This window comes from Alosa alosa, chromosome 7 (genome assembly GCF_017589495.1).
Source record: "Alosa alosa isolate M-15738 ecotype Scorff River chromosome 7, AALO_Geno_1.1, whole genome shotgun sequence".
NCBI lineage: Eukaryota > Metazoa > Chordata > Actinopteri > Clupeiformes > Clupeidae > Alosa > Alosa alosa.
The window spans coordinates 32,381,357-32,405,592 of record NC_063195.1 but is presented as its reverse complement, the minus strand read 5'-3'; the positions used below and the strand labels follow the sequence as shown (position 1 = coordinate 32,405,592).

General features: G+C 45.2%; 1 protein-coding gene across 1 annotated transcript in view; it reads right to left on the bottom strand.

Annotated features, from left to right (window-relative positions):
• Window positions 1-784: 784 nt before the first annotated feature.
• add3a (adducin 3 (gamma) a) overlaps window positions 785-24,236 on the bottom strand; it is a 47,053-nt gene continuing 23,601 nt past the window's right edge. The window contains 11 exon segments of the mRNA XM_048247224.1: window positions 785-4,538; window positions 6,985-7,080; window positions 14,627-14,720; window positions 15,290-15,307; window positions 16,007-16,090; window positions 16,226-16,342; window positions 17,414-17,656; window positions 20,147-20,320; window positions 21,853-21,951; window positions 22,186-22,329; window positions 22,609-22,758. Of these exon segments, the coding sequence (XP_048103181.1) occupies window positions 4,291-4,538; window positions 6,985-7,080; window positions 14,627-14,720; window positions 15,290-15,307; window positions 16,007-16,090; window positions 16,226-16,342; window positions 17,414-17,656; window positions 20,147-20,320; window positions 21,853-21,951; window positions 22,186-22,329; window positions 22,609-22,758 (1,467 nt within the window). The 3' untranslated portion in view covers window positions 785-4,290.

The following is a 24,236-nucleotide window of genomic DNA, read 5'->3' as shown; positions in this document are numbered from 1 at the left end:
GATTAACAGTCATGATTACCCCCCTCCCACAGAAACCTCCTCTTTCTCTTCTACCAGCCAAAAGTGGAACACACAATTTCAAAACATGTCTGAAAATGTCAATGGACCAGTTCTTCCAAGCATTGCAAGGATGTGTTGGAATTGTGTGTTCTTAGAAAGCACACCCTTTCCTTTGTTTTGTGCAAGCAACATTCTGTGCATGAAGTAAACGGTCAACTGAATCTACCCACTGCTCTACCCGCTTCTGGGAGTTCGGATTCTTTGGTAGAGGGAGTGTTGTGGTACTCATCAAGCGAACCAGGAATTTCCTGGTTCCTCTTGAAATTAATATATATTTTCTTCTGTCTCTACATAAATACATCTTTCTCAACAAGCAACTCCTGGTAAACTTTATAGGGCCTATTGGTCCATGTTTAAGAAAAACTAGCAGGTTAGTATGGCCTCTATTTGTTACACATGTAATATTTACTGAGATTGTCAGGTTATATACTTGATCTCTTTATCAGGAGAGCACCAGTGTGTACAGTAAATGTCAAATGCAGCACGTCACAGCACTGAGCACCTCGGGATGTCACATCAAGTGTTAGATATGAAATGGGATGAATTTAAGTGCAATCCCAATGGGAAACAACCAAAAGTGAACTGTATGAAAAGTGTCTGAGATGGTGTTTGGAGATATGAGATGGCGTACTTCTGGAAATAAAATGCACTTTGCAGACTTTGCCTCTGCCTGTTTCAAAGGATGCCCTCAGTTCCAGAGATGGCAAAACACAGATGACCATGCTTGTCTTAAAATAGTTTTATTTGTGAATTTACACTGATTAGCAGTACATCTAAAAGCAACTCCATTAGATAACCATTTATATAAGATTTCACATATCACAGATAGGCTTGGCTCAAAGTTGCATGCCAAAGCTATTTTGTATTTTTTTCTCCTTTAAAACAGAAACAAAAGTGATGGGAAGAGAGGCATTAGTAAGAACAACGTGCAAACGGTTGGAGAAGAAAATAAAATAAAAATAATAAAAAAAGAGAATGCAATGCACATTCATTCATCTGCCATTTTGTGCTCATAAATGGTGAGTAAAAGCTTCGTGCTCTGTAAACTATTTTAAAAACATACTGCAGTACAAACGGAGGACTGAAAGCATAAAATAACTTGTAAAAGGGAAGAAAGATGGTATGAAGGAGGAGGAGAAAGAAAAAAGCGCAAAAAAGTAGTACAACTGGATTGATTTAAAACATGATGTTAATGTCCGGAAGGCCTTTTCTCCCCCCACTGACCCGCCCCAACGCTGCTCCTGCCCCACCGCGCCTTATAAAAAATTCAAATGTACGCCTTCATCTCCTGGCTCCAGCTATTCACCAGGGCCCTCCTGAAAGCCACATGCTTATTTACACAGCTTACATGTGCCTCGTTCCCCCACCACCAGCACCCTCCCCCACCCCACCCCCCTACCCCTCTCTCTGGGTCCAAATCCAGTACTTTCACATTGCTGGCTGGGATGTCCCCGTCGCTGGTTTAGTCTGCCCACTTACAACTGACTGACCAACAGTGATTTAGAGGATGATGAAGTGACAACCTACTTCTCTTTCTTTCTTTTTTTTTCTCTTCCTTTTTTGATTTGTCACAGAGTTCATCCATGGGTCTCCGTAATCTGGACATGTTTTTGGGCAGATTATTTTCTATATTTCCAGATATATCGTGGAGGCCGAAAAAAAAGAAAAAAAGAAATGCAATCATAGTGAAGGAACAGATGGAGGGAAATGAACAGAGAAGTGTAACCACATGGCTCCCAACTGCCATGGCCATTAAACGTCACGTTTCCATGATCTCAAAAGCCCACCCGCTCAAACTCCTATTGAGCTGTGGGGACGAGGGGACAGAAAACACACCTCTGGAGACACAAAGGCAGCAACATCAGTTGAAACCACTCTGGGCCCCAAAGTAATCAAGGCGACGGGGAGTAGTCTGTAGCCTGGCGTGGTGCCATCTCATTGTAGTGACGCAACGTGGGTGTGGCTTCCACATCATGCAAGTGACACGTACACGTTTTGATAGTGGTCTCATGACCCTCCTGGTTCCCCCCCCCTTCTCTCTCTCTCCTTTCTTTCTTTCTTTCTTTCTTTCTCCCTATCTCTCTCTCTCTGTAGAACGAGCAGGAAGATTGTAGCTCAACCTTTGTCTTGCAATTACACATCTGAAAAAAAAAATACAAACAAACAAACTAGATATCTGTATGGCTCACATAGAGAAAAACAACTAGACGGGAGCTGGCCCTCTGAGGCCATGATCAGACCAGAGACTCCTGCTTCACACTGCCTGGCCGGCGCTTCAATTGGGATTGACACTTTCAATTGGGATTGACACTTCGTTTTTTTTTCCTTCTTCTTCTTTGCAATACATAGTTGTTAACAAATACATTTATTTGATATAATTGGATGCTTAACACAAAAGAACACAGTCTGACACCACTCCCTCTCCATGCACCTGAAATGTCTTTCCGAGTTTCTCAAACGTTTCTCTCCTTTATGTCTTCCCTGCGCCCCACACACTCTCTCTCTTGCCTTCCGCACACCTCCTTCATTGGTGAAACCGCCTACGTGTACAGGTTTGTGTTATACACCATTATAAAAGTGCAGCACAATAAAAAACAAAGAGTACAAGTACAGAATTAAAAATGAATTCAATGTATCCAGTTATCATAATACCTCCACTATATAGATGCAGTTTTAAAGTTGTCTGAGCTACAATATTGAGAAACCCGGCATCACTATAGCCATATAAATTCCAAAGGAAAAAAGAGAAATAAAATTCACGCAAGAAAATGTTGACCATAACAACTTTTCAGTAAAAGCATAGACATTAAGTAGAAAATAAAAGCATCTACCAGGAAACCCCACTGACTAAAAATCAGAGATGAACGCTTGTCTTCTTAAAACAAAACAAAAAAAAAAATCCAAATCCATGATGTAAAAATCAGGATTCCACTTCACTAAAACGTGATTGTTTTTCTTTTTTTTCCATTTCGTTTGGCATGAGAAAAAAGTGGGGAGACTGATTAGCGAGGCTAACACAGGATTGTAAATAAAGTCAGCGCAAAACAGGATGTGATCCCAACTCAACATAAAGACCCTTTGATGACCTTTTGAAGGTACAAACCCATTTCATCTCTCCGCACAAGGGCAAGACGGGTGTCGGCAGAAATTACAGGCAGAAATGATCAAGGGGAAGATGAAAAGAAATAAAAAAACACAATAAAATGATAAACCCTGTTGTAAAATGTCTCTTAACTGATTCCAGTGACTTTTCTGTCTGTGGTGTGGAGTTAATCCCTCATCCTCCTCACTAGAGGAGACCCCAGAACATGATTGACAGAACTCATAAAACAAAATGGCTTCTGACCCACACAGGGGGAGTTCATGAATGCCGAGTCGCCATGCTGTGCAGCTTCTTTGTTGCCCGTAGCGCCCGCTAACACTTAAGGCCAATCGTTATATGCAGTGGGGAAGTCCACAGGTATAGTGTGCAGACTTCAGACAGTCCAGGGACCGCAACAACTCTCCTCTGTTCCTCTGGCAGGAAGAGCCAGTTTACCAGCTGCAACCCTGCACCCCACCCCAACTAAAATTAGCTAGCTTAGAAATCCCCACGATTCCTATGAAAATTCATCTCCACTCACCTCTAGTGATTACAATCAAATATATAGCTTCTTTTTTTGTTTTGCATACTGTGATGGGAAATCTTTTCTCTTATTTAAAAAAAAAAAAAAAAACACAATACAAAAAAAGCTATGACTTAAAAAACGAAACAAACACAGACAGAAGTCATTTGAAACACAAAGGGGAGGACTCGGAACAGACTGGAGAGTGAAATGCTGACGATAGAGGGTAGCGGCCCGTGTGAGTATGTTTGTCTGTCTGCGTGTATCTTTTTCTTTTCTTTAAATGTTACAAAATGAACCGTGGAGGAGACTGGCGGAGCGTTCTTGGCGTACAAAGACTGGAAGAGGGGGAAGAAAAACAAAACAAAACAAAACAAAACAAAACAAAACAAAACAACTGCTTCACTGCCACAGGCCACACCCACTACACGCATTTCAGATTCCCATGCCGGAGGAATCGGCCTGACTCCTCCTCCTTCGCCCTCCTCCACTGCACCCCTAATCTCTAAAAAATAAAGGTGTGAAGAGGGTGTCAGAAAACGACAAACTTGCCCTCACTTCACCCCCTCCCTGTCTCTCTCTCTCTCTCCCTCCCTCACTCTCACTCTATCCCACTCTTCCCTTCTCAGGCCTCCACCTTCTCTTTCTTCTTGTTCTTCTTGAGGAAGGACGGCGTGCGGAACTTCTTCTTCTTCTTGTTGGGGGACTTGGAGGGCGAGCTGTCGGGCGAGAGCACCTCCTCGATCTTCTCGCCCTGCGGCGGCTTCAGGCTCTCGGCGCTGGTGGTCAGCTGACTCATGCGCTTGTTCAGCTCGTCCTGGTCGGCGTCGTGGCCCTCACCCTTCCCGTTGAGCAGGACCCCCGTGTGGTTCTCTGTAGGAAGGGAGAAAAGTCAACACTCACTACGTCTGCAATGAATAAAAAGAACACTCTTACAAACCTAGACACAGTACCACCAGTCTTACACCACCACCACAACAACAACAACAACCACCATGACTAAAAACCCAAAGCTGCACTTGCCAGTTTTTATGACCTCACGTCACAACCTTCACAATTCACATTAAATGCATGAAGATATGCAGGCTACAGAGGCCAGCAACTTTCATCCACTCCACACATAGTGCCGATGTAACACTAACTTCATTTTAACGGCTGAATTAATTTCCTTATACTTGAAACCGTCTCCTCCACTGATATAGTTTAGTTCTGCATGGATTAAAGGCAAATTAATAGCAGATCCAGATATGAAATCATAATGGACCTGAGAACTCACCATTTATATGCATTTGCAATCATTACATGGCATCATATTATAAACACTATCCTTACACAGTGTTATGCAAGTCTCAACCGCAAACGGATTATTCTGTATTACTGTACAATACTATTTAAATAGACATTAATGTACAATTACTAAAAATTACAAGGGAGAAAATTATTTTTGTATGACTGATTAGGACATGATCATTGTACAAGCTGAAGCTTCCTTTCTTCTGCCTATAAACGATGGCAACGTCACAGCTTTGTCTTCTGGTCGAGTCCCTTTTCTCTAGTCGTCACCAGAGGACGATGGAAGGGGACACAGAAGCCAGTGCTGATGACACGCCACGGACAATTATAACAACAACCATCCCAAGTCATCTAGAGCAATCAAATCAATTGTCACCAATTAAGAACAGACATGCTGAATTATGCAGTAGAGACAATGGCCTTAGGTTACTCCAAGCAATCACAAATATAGAACCTGTATGAGGTCTTGTGTCAGAGGGTCATGTTTGCCACTTGAAAAAGGACTACTTGTATTAATAGTACACTCTCAAGATCTCGCATTGTGACCTTTCTAAACACAAAGCACGGTGGGAGCGCCACTTGAGAAGCACTTGAGAGAGGGTGGCCTGATTAGATCCTATTCTGTTCTGAGAGGGAGTCAACCAGAGCAAATAATCTCACTGGTCATACAACCAGGAGAGTCAGAGGAGAGAGAGAGAGAGGGAGGGAGGGAGGGAGAGAGAGAGAGGAGAGAGAGAGAGAGAGAGAGAGAGAGAGAGAGAGAGAGAGAGAGAGAGAAAGAGGGAGGAGGCAAGGAAAGGAAAGAAATAAAAGAGAGAGTCAAAGAGAGGAAGCAAGGAAATGAAAGAAAGAAAACAGAGAGCGACTGGCAGAGAGGAGAGGAGAGGAGAGGAGAGTGCATGATTGGCAGAATCCCAAATATGGGTTAAACAAACTGAATGAGCAGAGGAAGAGAAAAGACTGAATGTGAAAAAGGAAGCGTTGCTGAGAGAAGCTACAGCAGTGAGCGGAGAGAGAGAGAGAGAGAGAGAGAGAGAGAGAGAGAGAGAGAGAGAGAGAGAGAGAGAGAGAGAGAGAGAGAGAGAGAGAGAGAGAGAGGAACAGGATACACATCCTCCTGTGTGTCTGTGTCATGGCTGCGGCTCACCGTGCGCCCTTTGATGTGTGACAATACCACAGGGCCACATCAAAGGCTGCTGCACAACAATTGACACACTATTTGGGCCGCCAGCTTGAATTGTTTTGACCTCAAACGGTGTCATTAATAGCGACCACTATGAGGGTTGTTTTGGTCCGGAGCCTGGTGTTTACGCGTGGGCGTGCACTTGTGTTTTCTATGGGCTCAGCACAGGAAATGAGATCAAGCGCCCATCCTAGGTGTGGGGTTCTCTAAGTTCTACAAAGATATCTGTTGAGGGAAAGATTAGGCCGATAGGGTTCTCGACGTCAGAACAGTTTCTTCACTTCTCTTCTTGTGAAGTTTTGTGCAACTATTTCAGTTTGACTGATAGTCACACCTAAATTGTTTTGCATCTTCAAGTGAATTAAGAATTGCACTAGACCTTGTGATCTGTATTTTTAGAAAATGCACACCTGTTACCTTCCTTCAAGCACGAATTTCACGGAATCCAACCAGTCAGGTGTCAAGTACTACGGAATCCACCTCGGCACACTTTTCAAGAAGTTTTTCTCAACTATTGCAGACACTTCTGCTTTCTTGAGTGCACTCTACACAGGTCTTAGAGTGACTTAGAGTAGTACAGTTGATTTGTAGTCATGTTTCTGAACTACAACTAAAACAAATAAAAATGTTTCTGAACTACAACTAAAACAAATTAAAAAAAAAACCCCACAAACATTGTCACCAATGTTCCGTTTTGGAGTTTCAGCAGAAGCACACACATTAAACATACATGCAGTTACACACAAAAATAACCATGCTAACACACATCTAGCCAGCACACTCTATATGACACAGAGAGGTTAAATATGTGGAGGACCCAGCTCCTCGGCCCGACTCCGATACCTTCTTTAGCAGGAGTGATTTGCGGGGACTGGGGCTGGGAGAGAGACTGGGAGAGAGTGGAGGCGTCGTCGGAGGTTAGCTGATCGTGCTCGCCATCTGCAGGAAGTGAGGGGGGGGCAGGGACGAGGGGTCGGGGACAAATTAGTGAACACACAGGTTAGAGAGAGAGAGAGAGAGAGATTATGTGTACTGCAAGCGAGAGAGAGAGAGAGAGAGAATGTGTACAGCATGAGCGAGAGAGAGAGAGAGAGAGAGAGAGAGAGAGAGAGAGAGAGAGAGAGAGAGAGAGAGAGTCATGCACATTCACAGTGGTTGTGGTCAAACTCTGCTCTGATGAGCACAGAGGGTGCAGGGCAGGCTGTGGGTGTGAGGGAGATCACATTGCGGTGATGATGACAGGGTCACACAGAGGGCCCCTCTGAGACACACGCACACACAGCAGACAACACAGATTAGAGGACAATAAGTCATCACATGGGAAGTGAGTGTGTGTGAACAGGGTGGGGAGGGTCGCTGGGCAGGTCAGTGTTAAAACTCAATAAGGCACTGAGTATGGCCAGACCACATGAGCCTGAACTGTGTGGTGATCATGAAGATGGTGTCCAGTCTCTGAGCAGCATCTCCTGCAAATGTCTAGGGTGACCATATAAGGTGAGGACACAAGGGGGTCAGTGCTGGTTAGTGAAGGTCAATCCTGTCCTAGGCAAGATAACAAGGCCGGTGCTTCCACCCAGTTTCAGCGGCACTAAACCGAGAGCTGCAGACTCTCCTACATGGGACACCAGTCCATCACAGAAGTGACCCCCAGCCAAGCTGACGACCCATTTTACAGCTGGACTGAGACCATGCAGATGAAGTGCCTTGTGGAGAAGCAGGGTATGTCCAGTGTATGTGGTCAGAAGCACAGGCAAACAGGAGAAGCAGGGTATGAGTGTCGCGATTTCGGTTTCGAATCGCACATCATTACAGCACTAACCCGCAGTGTTCAAAAATCAGAATGGCATCCGAAGCCGCTGCACCACCCTGCCCCGTGATGGTATCAATGGTGTGTGTGTGTGTGTCAACAGTTAGACAAGTGCTATTTCAAGAAAAAGTCCTTGTATATGGGTCTAGAGGCATTTCTTAATAAAAGTTGGGAAAAGGACTTTTTAGCATAATTAACATGTGCTGAATCCAACTAGCCCTGTTCCCAAGCAGAATTTTAAGTTTTTGACCATCTAATTAGAATAAACAAAATGGCGATTTTGGGCACCTTCTTCGGACGGGCATCATTATACCATGTAAATAAATCAATATTGTTCACATCTGTGCATCCCAGAAATCTCCCGTGGGCAATAAATAAAAAGTAAAGGCTATGAAAAATATAAAAATGCAAAAAAAAAATGCTATGCTAATTAACCGTATTATCACCTTATTATACTCTTGACTATGTTTACGGTCCTCTTTGGCAAAGAGTGTGGCCTGACTTCATTGGTAAACATCTTCTTCGTGGTGGGGAGACACATGTTTGGAGTTTAAAATCATTGGAGTTCCTTTGAACTAATCACGAACAACCATTAACTAACAAGCTAGCATCATATCCTTGATTCCAAATGGGAAAGATGGCCAGCAGTCACATGTTTCATTTGGGGGCGTTGATGGAAGGGTGTGAGGAACCAGTGATGCGTTGAGCAGTTTTCACCATCCTCTGCCGTGCTTTCCAGTCGGAGGCAGAGCAGTTGCCACCATACTGTGACACAGTTGGTGAGGATGCTCTCAATGGTGCAGCGGTAGAGGTTTAGAAGTTCACCAGGATCTGAGGAGAGAGGTTGTGTTCTTTAGTCTCCTTAGGAAGAAGAGATGCTGGTGAGCCTTCTTGATCAAGGTAGAGGTGTTGAGGGTCCAAGAGAGGTCCACAGAGATGTGGACACCCAGAAACATGAACTGGTGACATGCTCCACCTCAGTCCTGTTGATGAGGATGGGGCTTTGTGTGCTAGCTTTTGACTTCCTGAAGTCCACAATGAGGTCTTTGGTCCTCTTGGTGTTGAGAGCCAGGTTGTTGTCGGTGCTCCGCGATGTTAGGTGCTGGACCTCCTCCCTGCAGGCTCTCATTATTGTTGCTGATGAGAGCAATCCCCGTAGTGTTGTCTGCAAACTTGACAATGGTGTTAGAGCCATGTACAGGTATGCAGTTGTAGGTGAAGAGGGAGTAAAGGAGGGCTCAGCACACACCGGTGTTCAGGGTGAGGGTTGAGTGGGTGAGGTTATCTAATCTAACAGACTGCGGTCTGTTGGTTAGGAAGTCCAGAATCTAGTTTCAGAGGGAGGTATTGATGTCCAGTTCACTGAGTTTGGTGATCAGTTTGGAGGGGATAATGGTGTTGATTGCTGAACTGAAGTCAATGATCAGCATTCTCACATAGGTGTTGCTATTGTCAAGGAGGGACAGGGCGGAGTGAATTACCGTAAAGATGGCATCCTCTGTGCTCTTGTTTTGGCAAATTCTCTTGAAGCACTCTATACTGCAAAAAAAATCTACCTCTGGGTAATAATAAAGTAACTTGAACTTGAACTAGTTATAAAGTTATTAATCTAGCTATTAATTCACAGGACATTCAATCATTTTACTAACACAAAGGTTATGAAGAAATATGGGTAACACTTTATGGTAAAGGTACGTGAATTATCATGAATTCATGCATGAATTAATTCATGATTTATGCATTAATTCCATTAATCATCAGGAATTGACATGAATTCATATACTCTCATTGAGAATGAACTAAACTAAAGCATTAGGTGTGATGGGTATATCATTGTGATTTATGATTTCTTAAGCATGATCATCATGATTACATGAATTTTAGGATAATTGCTCATGCATTCATCATGTCTGTGGCCCCTCAACTAAAGTAGTGAATAATGACATGTGTTTTGAGAACTCCAAAGTTATGAGAATTTGAGCAGAGATGACTACATTTTTGGCAGAAAAATAAAGTCATGATCATGGTTAATACATCATAATTCATAATGATGTGCCCATCGTACCTAATACTTTAGTAATGTATTCATGTATGAGGTCACAAATGACAAACTATGGACTCAGTAAATTCCTGATGATTAATTAGATATTAATGAATGAAGTAATACATAATTCATGAATTACTTCATGTACCCTTACCGTAAAGTGTTACCGAAATGGGTAAAGGCCTGTGTAACTTAATCCGAGACTACATAGGCCTACATTACCAACCTAATTCGCTTCAATTATGTAAAATGTAATGTAAATCAGGTTTTATGACCAAGTATACTTGGGTATACAAGGAATTTGTCTCTGCATGTATCCCATCCGTGAATTAGTGAACACACAGGTCACACATTGAAGCACACATTAACCTGGAGCAGTGAGCTGCCTTGCTACAGTGATGCCCAGGGAGCAGTGAGGGGTTAGGTGCCTTGCTCAAGGGCACTTCAGCCGTGGATGTGGGCATGGGAGACTAGTGCTCAACCTTTCCACCACCCACATATTTCCTACTGGTCAGGGATCGAACCGGCAACCCTTTGGTTTCAAGCCCGAAGACCTAAACTTTACATTTCATCACTACACATATTTCTTGACCCTCAAAAATCATAAGTCTCATTCGTCAAATACCGTGTGCCTGCTCAGTTATAACATTTTAACAATTACATTTTTCAAAGGTTTTTTCAGGTAATTAACATAGGCATAATACTAGATTTTTTTCTTTTTTTCACAGCCTGTATCCTTGATCTATTGGCCAAGGGAGATTTCTGTTAACAATATTAATTGATTTACATGGTATAATAATCCACCCAATGAAAGTGCCCAAAATCGCCATTTTGGCAACCATTTTGTTTATGCTAATTAGATGGTCATAAACTCAAAATTCAGCTTGGGAACAGGGCTAGTTGGATTCAGCACACCTTAATTATGTTAAAAAGTCCTGTTCCCAACTTTTACTAAAAAATGCCTCTAGGAAGCACATATCTCAAAAATATCACCTGTCTAAGACAGATGACTCACAAGTTGGAGAATGTGAGACCGTTTGTGATGTTGGGCTGGGTGTGTGAGAGTGGGCAGACCCTAATGTCTGTGTGTGTATAGAGTGAAGGAGAGTAGGACATACACTAATGGCATGGGTCCATCTCTCTGAGATTGAATGTGTGTGTGTGTGTGTGTGTGTGTAGGTAGAGAGGGTTGGGTATTATTGTGAATGCATGTGTGTGTACAGCAATGCAGGGAGCAACGCAACACACACACACACACTAATGGCATCCATTCATCTCCTGTGCTCTTTTATTGTGTGTGCATGTATGTGCTACTTAACATGGCCATACACACACACACACACACACACACACACACACACACACACACACACACGCGCGCGCGCACACACAGGCTTGTGACTAATGGGCTGCATGTTGACCCTGGGCGTTTCTCCATACATGGCGTATTGATTTCCCCCTCTGAAAGGCTCTCCTCCCCGCTGATGCTGTAATTACCATCGACTCAAGACCACAGGGGGTCGGAGAAGTCTTCACATACATGACAAATGCAGGTAGCTCCTTCAGACACACTCACACAACCATACAAACACCCACACACACTTGGTGGGGTAATATAGGATAATGCTAGAACAAAGCTTTCACCCTATAGCTTAATTGTATGTACATACAGTAAGGCTATGCGTGTACACGCCTGAGTTTGAAGCCAGTCTGTCATTTACGAGGGCTATTGTGTAATTGCGTTTGGCTGGGCCTCCATTTTTGATGTCTGTGTTGACTACTGGATCTGCAGAGGCTGTAGTGGCAAGTTCTGCAGGCCATTCTCCTGGACCTGAGCGATACTCTTGGGTGTGTCCACTCAGGATGAACGGCCACCTGTTAGTGGCGGCCACCGGAGATGAAAGGTTAAGCACTCACGGAGAGCATCTCCGGCTGGCCTCAGACACGCTAATGTGTGTCAAACAGGACAAACTGGAGTCAGTACCTACAGCTGCACCTCTCGTCCCCAGGCTGCTCGTTTGACTCGTTTGAGGTAGCACTCGGCGCGGTCACATGTGCAGAACTATCTGATTAAAGCATCAGTCGAAGTGTTGTCCGAATCTGGAATATTCCAGTTGGAATGCTAGGTGAACAAGTTCAAATTCCATTCCAATCATGACTCGTCTGCATTTAGGAACGTTACAAACTCCAACTGTATTTAGTTACATGACGGATCAGATTTAATCAGATCAAAATCAAATACTCCAGGTTATCTTCTCTGACTTAATAAAATTGTAAGATTGTTTGTTTGCATGTAACCACATTGACTAAGGACCGCATGATCAGAAGATAACAGGAACAATGCCTCTGATATACGTCTCTATGGAACAGGTGACCTCATGTGTGCTGTGAGTGTGCATGAACAGTTTAATCACCTGAAAATAAATGTTCCTACACTTTCAATGTATACATTCCTATGCAAATTCATCTACATATGAATAGGGTAACATCTCAGGAATGAGTAGTGGTGTAGAATGTATTAAGACTGCTTGATTGCTCTGATTGTATCAGTCGTGATAACCAGCTTCTGCTAACGCAGATCCCATTATTTGTAGGGGACATGTGACCTCCCTGTGACCTGGTGTTTCACTTATGGCCGGCCTCAGGGAGGATGACCTCTGCCTGAGAATGTCTCCACCTTAAACTGGCCTCGGGTGGCTGTGTCCAGGGGATCCTGTTACCGGCAGTCCAACTCTGGACACTGTATAAGGGTGCAATTGCGTTTCACCTCGGGGTCGGGTGCGAGCGTGTTTTGTTTTTCGGCCGTGGGTGATGTCATGTGCTGGTATCTGTGGTTTGTGCCTGAATGAGTGGCATGGCGTGGCACTGTGTGCTGTGGTGTCGATTACTATTCACACATGAGCCAAGGCTCTGTCTAGGTGGGAGCTCTCCATTACCCTGACCTCATCTGAGGTCAGAGTTCATGCATCTTTTATATGTAGATGGGTGCGCGCGCACACACACACACACACACACACACACACACACACACACAGTGTCCACCTGCCTGTCCTTCAGAGAAAGGAAGACTGTGTAGGATTTCGACATGGGTGTGGGTCAGAGTTTCCGCTAGAAAAAAATGGTGCCGGTCAAAGTGACCGGCAGAGGTTTCGTTTTCCGGACATTTTGATGATATGCCGGTCAAATATCCTATTATCCCTTCTTAATTAGTCAAATTGAGGAAAACTAGAGACAGGCTATGTAGCTTAAAGAATGACATAATCAGGCTGTATAGAATGCAACATGTTCATTAGCCTAACTTAAACATGCCTAACAAGATCTATCCAGTATCTTTCATGGACAGCAAGAGTCCGGCTTTGTTCGTTGTTTTAAAAGGCTACGCTTGTTTGTTGCTGCTACCCACGCTATCTCCAGTGGTGACTGTTTAACTTACACAGATGCGCACACACAAGAATGAGCCACACCACTACCCCTAATGCTATGCCTCTTTATTTGATAACAATACATTAAGAAATTTTTCCTGTTCTGGGAAATGTTTAGTTTCTTTTTTTTTTTTTCGCCGGTTCAATGATACCGCTTAATTGTGCCAGAAATTATCCACGGACCAATAATCGCCTTGTCGAGGAGGCCCTAACCCTGCAGATCATAGACAAGGAACGCATAGGCCTACTGTATGCTTTGGGTAAAGAACACTTTGCATGTCCAGTGTACACAGAGAATGACAGTGTCTTGGAGCCACCGCACCCCATAACTCAACTTCCAATGTCACTGATTCCGACAGATAATACCACACTTCTGCTTTTTTATCTGGTGGTGTAGGAGTTGACCGACATCTGAGGCTTCAGAAGTTACCAATTTATCATCATCTATCGCATCTGGCCTATGAAAAAACTTTTAAGGCTAGTCTGCCTGGGCCTGGCCATGTTTGAACCGTCTCACTCATTTGTTCGTTGTTTAACATGGACGTTTTAAGCGTGCGCTTCCTATTTGAAATGCAGCGTAGGCTATGCGTGTTGTTTAGCTTACTTTTCAAATGGTAGAGCCTGTTCATTTAAAAACATAGCCAGAGGATGTATAATATAGGCTTACATATTAAGGCTTATTCTCAAATTCAGATTGCGTTAGGGGACGGGATTATTAGCCAATTTCAATCGGACAATTTGACCGGAGGGATTTAATTTTGTCGGAAATTTCATTTTTTTTCCGGCCAATGTCCGGTAATTACCGGACAACGGAAACCCTGGTGTGGGTATAAGTGTGTGTTGACAGCAAACAATGTTGCAATTAAATGGCACTGATTTAGTGCACTGAATGTGTTGACATCTCCATATACACAAGTATCTGTATGTGTGTCTGCATGCATACATACATAGATACATACATGTCTCTGCTTAACAAATGTATTAGCAACGCATTGGCAAAGAAATATATGGATGTATGAACAGCAGAAAGGTTGGCCTTTAACAGACTGATGGCATCAGTGTGTTTGACCACATGTTGTGAACATGTGCACATGTGTGTGTGTATGTGTATGTGCATGTGTATGTGTGTGTGAATGTGTGCGCGCATGTGTGTGTGAAAGTGTATGTGAATGTGTGCGCGCATGTGTGTGTGCTTGTGAATGTGTGCATTACCAGTAGGGCGTTTGCCATCAATCTCCTCAGACAGCTCGCTGAAGGGGTTGGGTGGCAGTGGGCCTGTCTGCTCCTCATCCTCACCTGTGTAAGGCTGCGGAAGAGGGGATCGAGAGAGAGAGAGAGAGAGAGAGAGAAAGAAAAGGGAACATCACAGAGGAAGAGTCCATTACTATGAGCACCAAGCAGTGGGCCAATGAGTCACTGTGATGGTGTACTCTAGTGTGACCTCACACACCTACATCTACGCAGACAACAAAGAGCCACACCTCACGCGTACGATTAGTGTGAGCTCTCACGCCACTGCACACTGGTGCACACACACATGGCAAACGCATGGAAATCCATACTCAACAAAACTGAGTGAGAACTCATGGGAGAAACTCAACAGGAAGAGCAGTGTGTGACAAAAATAAAATGTCCGCATGCGTCACGTGTTGCTGATGTAGTGGACACTCACGAACAGACAGTCGCTTCACTCATCCACATACAACCTTGCATTACTCTCAACTCAAAAAGATACGAAAGTGACGAGACTAAGAACACCTCATGCAATACTGGGCTGATTCTCTACAAAAGAAACACACTCCACACAGAAACAGAAATAGAATGAACTTTGAGTTGCAATCAATCAATCAATCAATCACAGAGGAAATGCTTTACCTTTACTGGACCCTCGACCTTTAGACACGACACACACACACACACAGATTGTGAAAAGAGAGGAAAGGGAGATGGTTCTCTTATCAAATGTTCATTTGACTATCATGTGCATCCAAGAAGACCATCAAATGGCAATAGGGACCTGTGGCACCAGTGACTGCTGTACTACAGCACCACCTTGTGGTCAATATTGGTATTAATATATCAGTGACACTACCATGCTTGCTGTGAAAAAATAACATTGTGTGGCCAAATTTTCATAGGACAACAATCCTATTTTGATTCAGGTTATTACATTCAAAACATACACTGCCACACACACACATGCAAACTACTTCCAGGGTTCCAAACCCAAACAAAAATTCCCTGACTTTCCATGTCTAGAATAGACTTTCCAAAATTCCATGATATTCCAGAAATTCCATGACCCGTGGGAACCGTGTACTTCACAGTGACCCAGCTTTCTTCCACCCATGATAACAACTTTAAGTACATGATATCCTCCAGGTTCAAGAATATTATGATCCTGCCCACGACCAAGGTTTTAGGAACCTAAACACATTCACATAGCTGCAGAGTATATGCTAGAATGCGGTGTAACCGAGATGTACATATGACGAGGTCTTGATGTGCTCTGAGTAGGCTACTTGTCTCTCTTTTGAGAGCAGATGTCTTTAGTACCCAGAGGGCAGGACTGACGCCTTGCTTGCCACTCACCGGCGGCCTCTCAATCACGATGCCTGCAAGCTTGTGGGACTGGGGCCCGGCCGTCATCATGTCGAACCTGTTCTGTTCCCGGATCTGAGGGAGAGAGAGAGAAGGGCACCACAAACAGCCAATCAGATAATTTAGAGAGGGACATGTGACCTGTGGACACATGTGTGATTGGACAGCCAGAGAAGACAAGCGGTGCAAGACAAGGCCCACAGAACTCACTTTGTTCCTCTTCTCCAGCACCTCTGTGGGGTTGGTGTTGAGTGGGATGAACTGGTTGGCGTCCTCGATTCGGATGGGAGTACCACTGCTGATGCTGGAGTCTTCAGATCTCATCCACTGTGTAAGAATAAAGGTCATCAGCACTTCATTACTGCACTTTAACTAGCAATCGTGGTGATCACAGACAAAACAGCTATACCTCTTCTGAGATAGATATTCTACATCTTTTAGCTGTAAGAAAAGACAAACACTGTTTATGGTGTGATATTTTCAACACACATCTTTACACAGTGCAGTTTCCTCTACAGCCACAAGAGGGCAGAAGCACATCAGAATTACAGAGGACTTGAAAGCGACAGCTCTGACACTCATCTTACACACCAAATGTTTCTCCTCTTCGGCTAGGACATGCAAGAAGAGTGGCCATGCCACTGACTCATCTAGCGATGCAGGAGCACAGACCATCTGAACAACAGGACACAACCCTACTTGTGGATCTTGCTTGTTTGGTGTCAATCTATCCAAGAGACTGAGCGCACCCTCAGGCTATGGAAACTGTTGAGACACTATTGTTTCTTTCCACTCCACTGACTCCCACACAACAATATAAACACAATGATGGAGAAACTCATTGTTTACTGTGGACAAGGAAGTAACAAACAACTAGCAACCCCCCCCCCCCCCCTTTTTTGCTTTTCATGGATACCAACACAGAACCATTTGTAGTATGCAGTGAATGCAGAAAGTACTTTCAGTTCCTTGTGCGTATTTTCTATTGACGGACTTTCATCAGTATGGAAACATAATACACAACTGTGTGTGTTTGTTTGTGTTTGTGTGTGTGTGTGTGTGTGTGTGTGTGTGTGTGTGTGTGTGTGTGTTTGTTTGCATGTTCCAGCAACTAATAACTATGGAACTGGGCTACTGGGTAGATGCCTATCTAATGAACTGCTATGGATCAGTCTTGGCTTGTGTAGAGGTCCATTGACCTCCATTCTGACTTCAGGTCTATTTAATAGTGCATTTAATTAACTTGCAGCCAAGTTTTCAGCCATCCATCTTTCCCCTCAGGCCTACAGATCACAACACCTTAGCCTGTGTGTGTGTGTGTGTGTGTGTGTGTGTGTGTGTGTGTGTGTGTGTGTTGCACCCCATTCCTTGCCCCTCCGTCCTCCGCCCGCACCTTGCGCGCTGGGTGCTCGAGCCGTTGCTGTCGCCCACGTTGACCTTCATGTAGCTGTTGGGGGAGTTGAGCCAGCGGGTTTTCTCGCGCTGCTGCCTCTGCTGGAGCAGCTTGAAGGGCAGCCGCGTCGCCGCCTCGTCGTCGTCGAACGAGAACGCCGTCACCGTGGCTGGGATCTCCACCTCGCTCTTGTGCCGCGGCTTGTCCCGCACGATGGGGTGCCGGTAGGCGTAGCCCGTTCGGTAGCCCTGTGGAGGTGAAGGAGAGGAGAGGAATGTAGTGATGTAGCAAAGGGATGCAGCAAAACCCGTCTTTAATGTTTCCTTCTTTTTAACTTCCTTAAATCCTTCTTTAAACTTTCTATCCTCTTATAGGCACATTCTATGCCTATAACAAGGCATTAGAAAGTTTGTAAGTGCACCAGGAGTTTTAAGGAGTTTATTTAAATAAGACTTGCCTCTGCATCTGCTACTATACCGCTGCGACGACGTTTCTTCCGTGATTTGGGAAAAGCCCGTAAAAGTCCTGGCAGGAAGCATGCATAAGGATGTAGATCCAGGAATGCACTAATATTTTGTTCGTAGTCCAGTTTGCAACAATTATTAGTTAACACTAAGTTGTAAACACTTCGGAAAAAAAAATATTAAAAACTGGATTAAAACTCCGACGAAAAACTCGACGCAGCGGTATAGTAGCAGATGCAGAGGCAAGTGTTATTTAAATAAACTCCTTAAAACTCCTGGTGCACTTACAAACTTTCTAATGCCTCGTTATTGGACTAAAGGTCATAGTTGTACTACTGTAGAAGTTTCATACCATTCAGGGCATTATTAGTGAGGTAATTTACAAGATAAAAGTTGGTTCCATTACGACTGCAGAACGTCATTAGTTTCTGACAGCGCTACTCGACCTGGGTTCGACCAAGGGAAAAAAGGTTCTAGGAGGGTGTTTGGCTCGGGGTCATGGTGCAAAGGACCCTAGGGTGAAATTACTCCGAACCATCGCTTTAAATGTCAGTGAAATAGACCAGATACTTGTCTAAAATGGACTCTTCAAGAGTTCATATTCAATGAACACACTTCATTGAATATGAAAAGAAAAGAAATAGGCTTAGTCATAAATAAAATCGACTTCAGCTTCAACAAACTGACATTGTTAAACAATAGGTACTGTACTGACATTCATTCATTCATTCAAAAGCCTTCTGTAACGATGCTCATCAAATGGCCTGTAACAGCACATCAGCCCTCGGCCATGGACACTTACAGTACCATTAAACTCCATAAGAAGCCCCATGGACAATTACAGTACCATTAAGCTCCATTGGAAGCCAGTTAATTACTAAGATGGCCCACAGGAGCAGAGGGGAGCGTGTCAGACACCAGAGGGAGTTCCAGTGCTCTCCTCTGACAGAGAGGCCAGAGTGTCAGCCGCCTATGGAGGCAGGACGTGGAGGAAGAGATTTATGAACGGGCAATCAGCTGAACGCCAGATGGATTTCCCTGAGTCGGCACCAATTAGTGCTCCCTAAGAACTAAGTCAGCTTGGACAGTGGGTGGGGGTGAGAGAGAGAGAGAGAGAGAGAGAGAGAGAGAGAGAGAGAGAGAGAGAGAGAGAGAGAGAGAGAGAGAGAGAGAGAGAGAGAGAGAGAGAGAGAGAGAGAGAGAGAGAGAACTGAATGTAAGGGCTCAAGTGAGATATTCCTGACAGATGCTGCTAGTTTTCCAGTCAATCAAGCATGGCGGCTGACCTCTCTCAAAGCACAGGGGCTGTCCATAACATCTGGCACTGGTTCTCAAAGTGCTGCTGTGGACACATCCCTATCTCTCTCTTTCTCTCTCCCTCTCTCACACACACACACACACACACACACAGACACAGTCTAGTGTGAGTGAGCACGTGTAAAGGGTGTTAAACACCACTCAGTGACAGAGGGACAGAGGATTTGTGTCGGCCATGACAGAGGGACAGAGGAACGGGGCAGAGGAAGTGAGAGAGGACGAGGGGAGGTGGGACCGCTGACCGCATACACCACGAGAGCCACATCCATCGACTGGCTTACACAACTGGTCTCGCCAGTTGAACACTGCCAACAGCAAAAGCGCATGTGTGTGTGTGTGTCAGTATGAGTGTGTGTGTCTGTATGAGTGTGTGTGTCTGTATGAGTGTGTGTAGAGTGTGTGTCTGTAGTTTTGTGTGTCTGTACTAGGAGGGTGTTAGAGTATTCAGTTTTCACGCTTCTTGTTGGAGCACTGTAAGCTTATATTTACAAATGTGTGTGTTGACATGAGATGCTGATGTATCTGGGCACACAAATATCAAAAGCCCTGCTGACTAGTCTATTTTTACTTATATTGACACTATTTGATAGATGGGCATTTTGTGAGCTTGAACAAAGTCTAGCTCAACAGGACCATCTTTATATATAATTGCTGTCATGCACATATTTGTGTAGGTGTCCATGACTACAAATGTTTGAATGAGTATACATAAGGTTGTGAGAGTGAGTGAGTGAGTGAGTGAGTGAGTGAGTGAGTGAGTGAGTGAGTGAGTGAGTGAGTGAGTGAGTGAGGAGGAGTGAGTGAGTGAGTGAGTGAGTGAGTGAGTGAGTGAGTGAGTGAGTGAGTGAGAGAGTGAGAGAGTGAGTGAGTGAGTGAGTGAGTGAGTGAGAGAGTGAGTGAGAGAGTGAGTGAGAGAGAGTGTGTGTTGTGTTGTGTGTGTAGAAAGGTTCCACTCACCAGGTTGTCCAGCATGCGCATGAGCGACTCAAACTCGAGCTCGCCCACCTTCCACTTGTGCTGGCTGCCCATGTTGACCCCGGCCTCGGCCACTCCGTGCGTGCGCGCCTTGTACTTCTCCAGGTCCAGCACGATCAGGTTGTCCGGGCTGCCCGCACATGAGATCGCATTCACCTGCCGGGAGGAACAAATACATGTCATTCATGTTCCAGGGAGGTTAAACGTGAGGGAAAGGAAGGGAGGGGGTGGGTGAGCGAACAGGAGGAGAATGTGACCGGGCCATGTCACTCATGGAACAAAACATGGGGCTAATGTGAACAGAATGTAAAAACAGTGCACATCTATAAACAGTGCATAAAAATGAACAAAAACAGAGCGCACACACACAGACCTCTGCACTGGTCATCCCCAGCGGGAATAATGGGATCGCAGCTCACAGACATTTTTCCATAAGTCAAGCGTGGAGGCAGCGGGGGGTGTTTATTTTTAGCAGTGTGGGGGAACTGCGGACTAGTGGCTTTTCCGCGTGGATTAATGTTTTGTTTGCACCCTGGCTCCGAGTCAAACTGGGATTTTGTGCTCCTACTACATGAGAGGGGGGCGGAGGGCTTTCATTTCTCCCACACTCTATCTGCCCCGGCGACAGGGCAGGATGCGCTGAACAAGCAGGCAGCCGAGCAGTCAGACAGACAGACAGACAGACAGAGAGAGAGGGAGTCGTGGACCGTCTCTTCCCTGCATGACACACTTCCTGTTCTGTTCACCGGTCAAGCTCGCCTAATTAAAAGTCCCGGCAAGAAGTCTCCCGGCGCATGTTCTAAAGGCAGAGCCCAAGATAATCCTGAGAATGCAGATGTTTTTGGCAATGCTATTATGAGCGCTGAAAACAGGGATTGGTTGGGGGGGTGGGGGGACCAGGCATGTTTTATGAGGTTGTAAAGAGAGGAGGGAGAGAAGGAGGAGGAGGAGAGGATGGAGGGAGGGAGGAGGATGGAGGGAGGGAGGAGTGGAGCAGTGTGGAGTGTGTGTGTGTGTGTGTGTGTGTGTGGTGGGGAAACAGCTGGAGGAGAGGCTGGCATTGAAAACAAACAGATTATATAAAGCTCTCTCTCTGCTCTGAGCCAAGAGTGATGAAAACAGAAACATAAACACGCTCCACATGAACTGTACTGGGGGAATAGGAAAAGACAGCAGAGGGCCTGGCATGCCTGTTTGCTGGATGAGGGGAAACAAAGTGATGAGCCGGTGTAAGCAGTGTGTGTGTGTTTTGTATGCACATGTACGAGGAGGATGTGTGGTGCGTGTGGTCGTGTTGCAATATTCAGCCTGTATGTATGCATGTACCACTAACCTGTGCATGAGCATGTGAAAATGCGGATGCATTTGTGTGTGATTAGCTTGTGTGTATTAAGTAATCATGGGTGCCTCATCTAGACTTGTCATACAAGGTAGTCATCAAATATGAAGGGAGAGGGTGTCAGTGTCTTTGTCAATCTGTCCTGCATGTGGACATGGGCTCATGTGTCTCATGTCTTGGCCACATCCACTGACCGCTTGTCCTGACATAGTGTGGGAGAGCTTGTCTGTGTGTAGCCCATGCAATGTATGCTGAGCAGTGTGCAGCCCATGTAGTGTATGCTGAGCAGTGTGCAGCCCATGTAGTGTATGCTGAGCAGTGTGCAGCCCATGTAGTGTGAGGTCCTTACCTGGATTTCACATGCAAACTGGGCAGTGTAGATGTAGTGAAAGGCCTCTTCAATAGTCTCTCCCAGCGCCACCACTCCATGGTTCCTCAGGACCAGCACCTGCACACACACACACACAAACTGTGAGTGGTCTGAAGGATCTGAACGGTTCGTCATTACCCCAACACATCTATACAACACACCTCTTGCTTAAAACAAAGAAATCTATGCATTTAAGTGTGCAAATGTAATTGCCAGGTCATGCAGATCTATTTGCACTTGAGAGCAGTGACATGGTGTGTGTGCTGACAGACAGAGACAGACAGACAGACAGAGACAGACAGACAGACAGACCTTGGTTGAGGGGCCGAGGGCCTTCTGGAGCTCCACACGCTCCTCCTGGTCGTCAAGGCTGCCTTGGTAGTTGTAGTAGGCGATGTCGCCCAGGATCAGAGACTCCTGGGAGATGGGCAGAATCCCACACTTCATGGAAGAGACCTGCGGGGGGCAGCAGAGAGGGAGGTTACTCTCAGAGAGTCAAAGTGACCTTACAGATGGAGAAGTTGGAATTGCGGAAAAAATAAGATGTGTATAACGTTTCTATAGGCAAAACTGAATAAGCATGTGCGTAACAATTTTATCATTTGAGTTTTTGTAGTTTAGAAAAGTCTGTTTTGGCACGTCTTGCAGACCACCAGCTGGCGGCAGTGCTGACTCGACAAGACGTGCACTACATTTCCCATCATGCCTTGTGTTGGTGTGTGTGTGTGTACTCACTGCTGCAGTGGCTGGAGTGTGAATGTGGATGATGCACCGGACGTCAGGCCGCATGGAGTAGATGGCAGCGTGGGGGCTGAAGCCGGCGTGGTCGATGCGCAGGTTGGTGGAGCCCTGGTCCACCACGTCCCCAATGATGTTCACCTTTACCTGGAGGGAGACGGTCAGGCATGAGGGGGAGACACGGATGCTGTCTAGAACACCTTAGGCTCCTACTTCTACCCAGTGCAGCATGCGCAGGGCTGCCCTATTCCCATATCAAGGAAGGTTTCCACGTAGCCACACCTGAACTACTTTTGTTGTGCTTATTATGAATACGGTAGTTACCCCTTTTAGTCCCCCATAAATGAGAAGAACTAAGAGAAGCAGATATGTAAGAATGTAAGTCTGCCTCTTATCATTTTTACAAAGAAAAGAAAAAAAAAATGCCCAAAAATAACACCCACTAATTTCCTTAGAACTTCAAATCCAATTCCGATTCCATGACGGGCAGTATGTGTAGGCTGTGGACAAGTGCTTAGCAGTGGCAACAGGCTGCATGTTGGCGACCGGAGCAGTGAATGCCAGGCAACCAGTGGTGGATAACAACATTAAACTAGAAATCAGTGCTGTTAACTGGTGACGTCATGTGGTGAGGAATGAGTCGTTTTATTACTGGAAATGGGAACAGAACTGGCCAATCGGATTATAGAATGGGCCCGGATGAGGAATTCTTGACCAATGAGTGAGGCGGTGGCATGGTGTGTGTGTGTGGGAGTGGGCCGGCCTGCCTGGGGAGCAGACGCTGATGTGGATAACAGCACAACCAGAAACCTGTCATCGGCCGCCTGGGAAGCTCAAGCCAGTGGAAAAGAGGAGGGAACACACACACACACACACAGAGAGACAGTGGAAACTATCCTCCTCCAAACGGCCGACTCATTTGAGTTTTGTGCATCATATCTTTTTCTCCGTTCATTTGATATTAGGTCCCAAGGCACGGGAGGCTGGATCAGACACACCAATGTCCTCCGCAGATCAATTTGCAGTAATTAATTGAGGTGCGGCCCGAGACATTCAAGGCGTCAAGGGAGCGGCCTAAAGGGGGAAATTAGAAAATGCCTAACGATGCCATAAAACGATAACATCCTGAGGCATTGTCCCTGATCAAATCAGCATGACTGATGCCTCTGCGATGGACTGCTAAACCACTCACTTATGCTAAAGCAAAATGTCTGTAAACAAGAATAAAGAATGAGAAATGGACGTCTCAGTCAGTCTTAAAACCATTTCAAGTGGTGCCACTTCAGCGGTGTTTAGAAGAGCCTACCCTCAATAAGTGGGTACACAAAGCAAACCATGTGCGGAGCACTCAGGTTACGCAGCCCTGGCAGCAGGCCAGACGGAAATCCATTTCAACTGAAGCACATTTAATACAAGGACTGGGACTTTCACTGATCACTGATCGAGTTTGATGCCATTTAATGGCCAATAGGGAGTTACGCAGTCAAACGGACTTTGTGCCCAATCCAGAGTGCACATATGGCTGTCAAGCACACTCAGATCAATAGACATCCAACTAGTGGAAAAGTGAACGGTCCTAGTGAGGCATGTTTAATTTTGCATCCATCTGTTCTCTGCCTCACAAC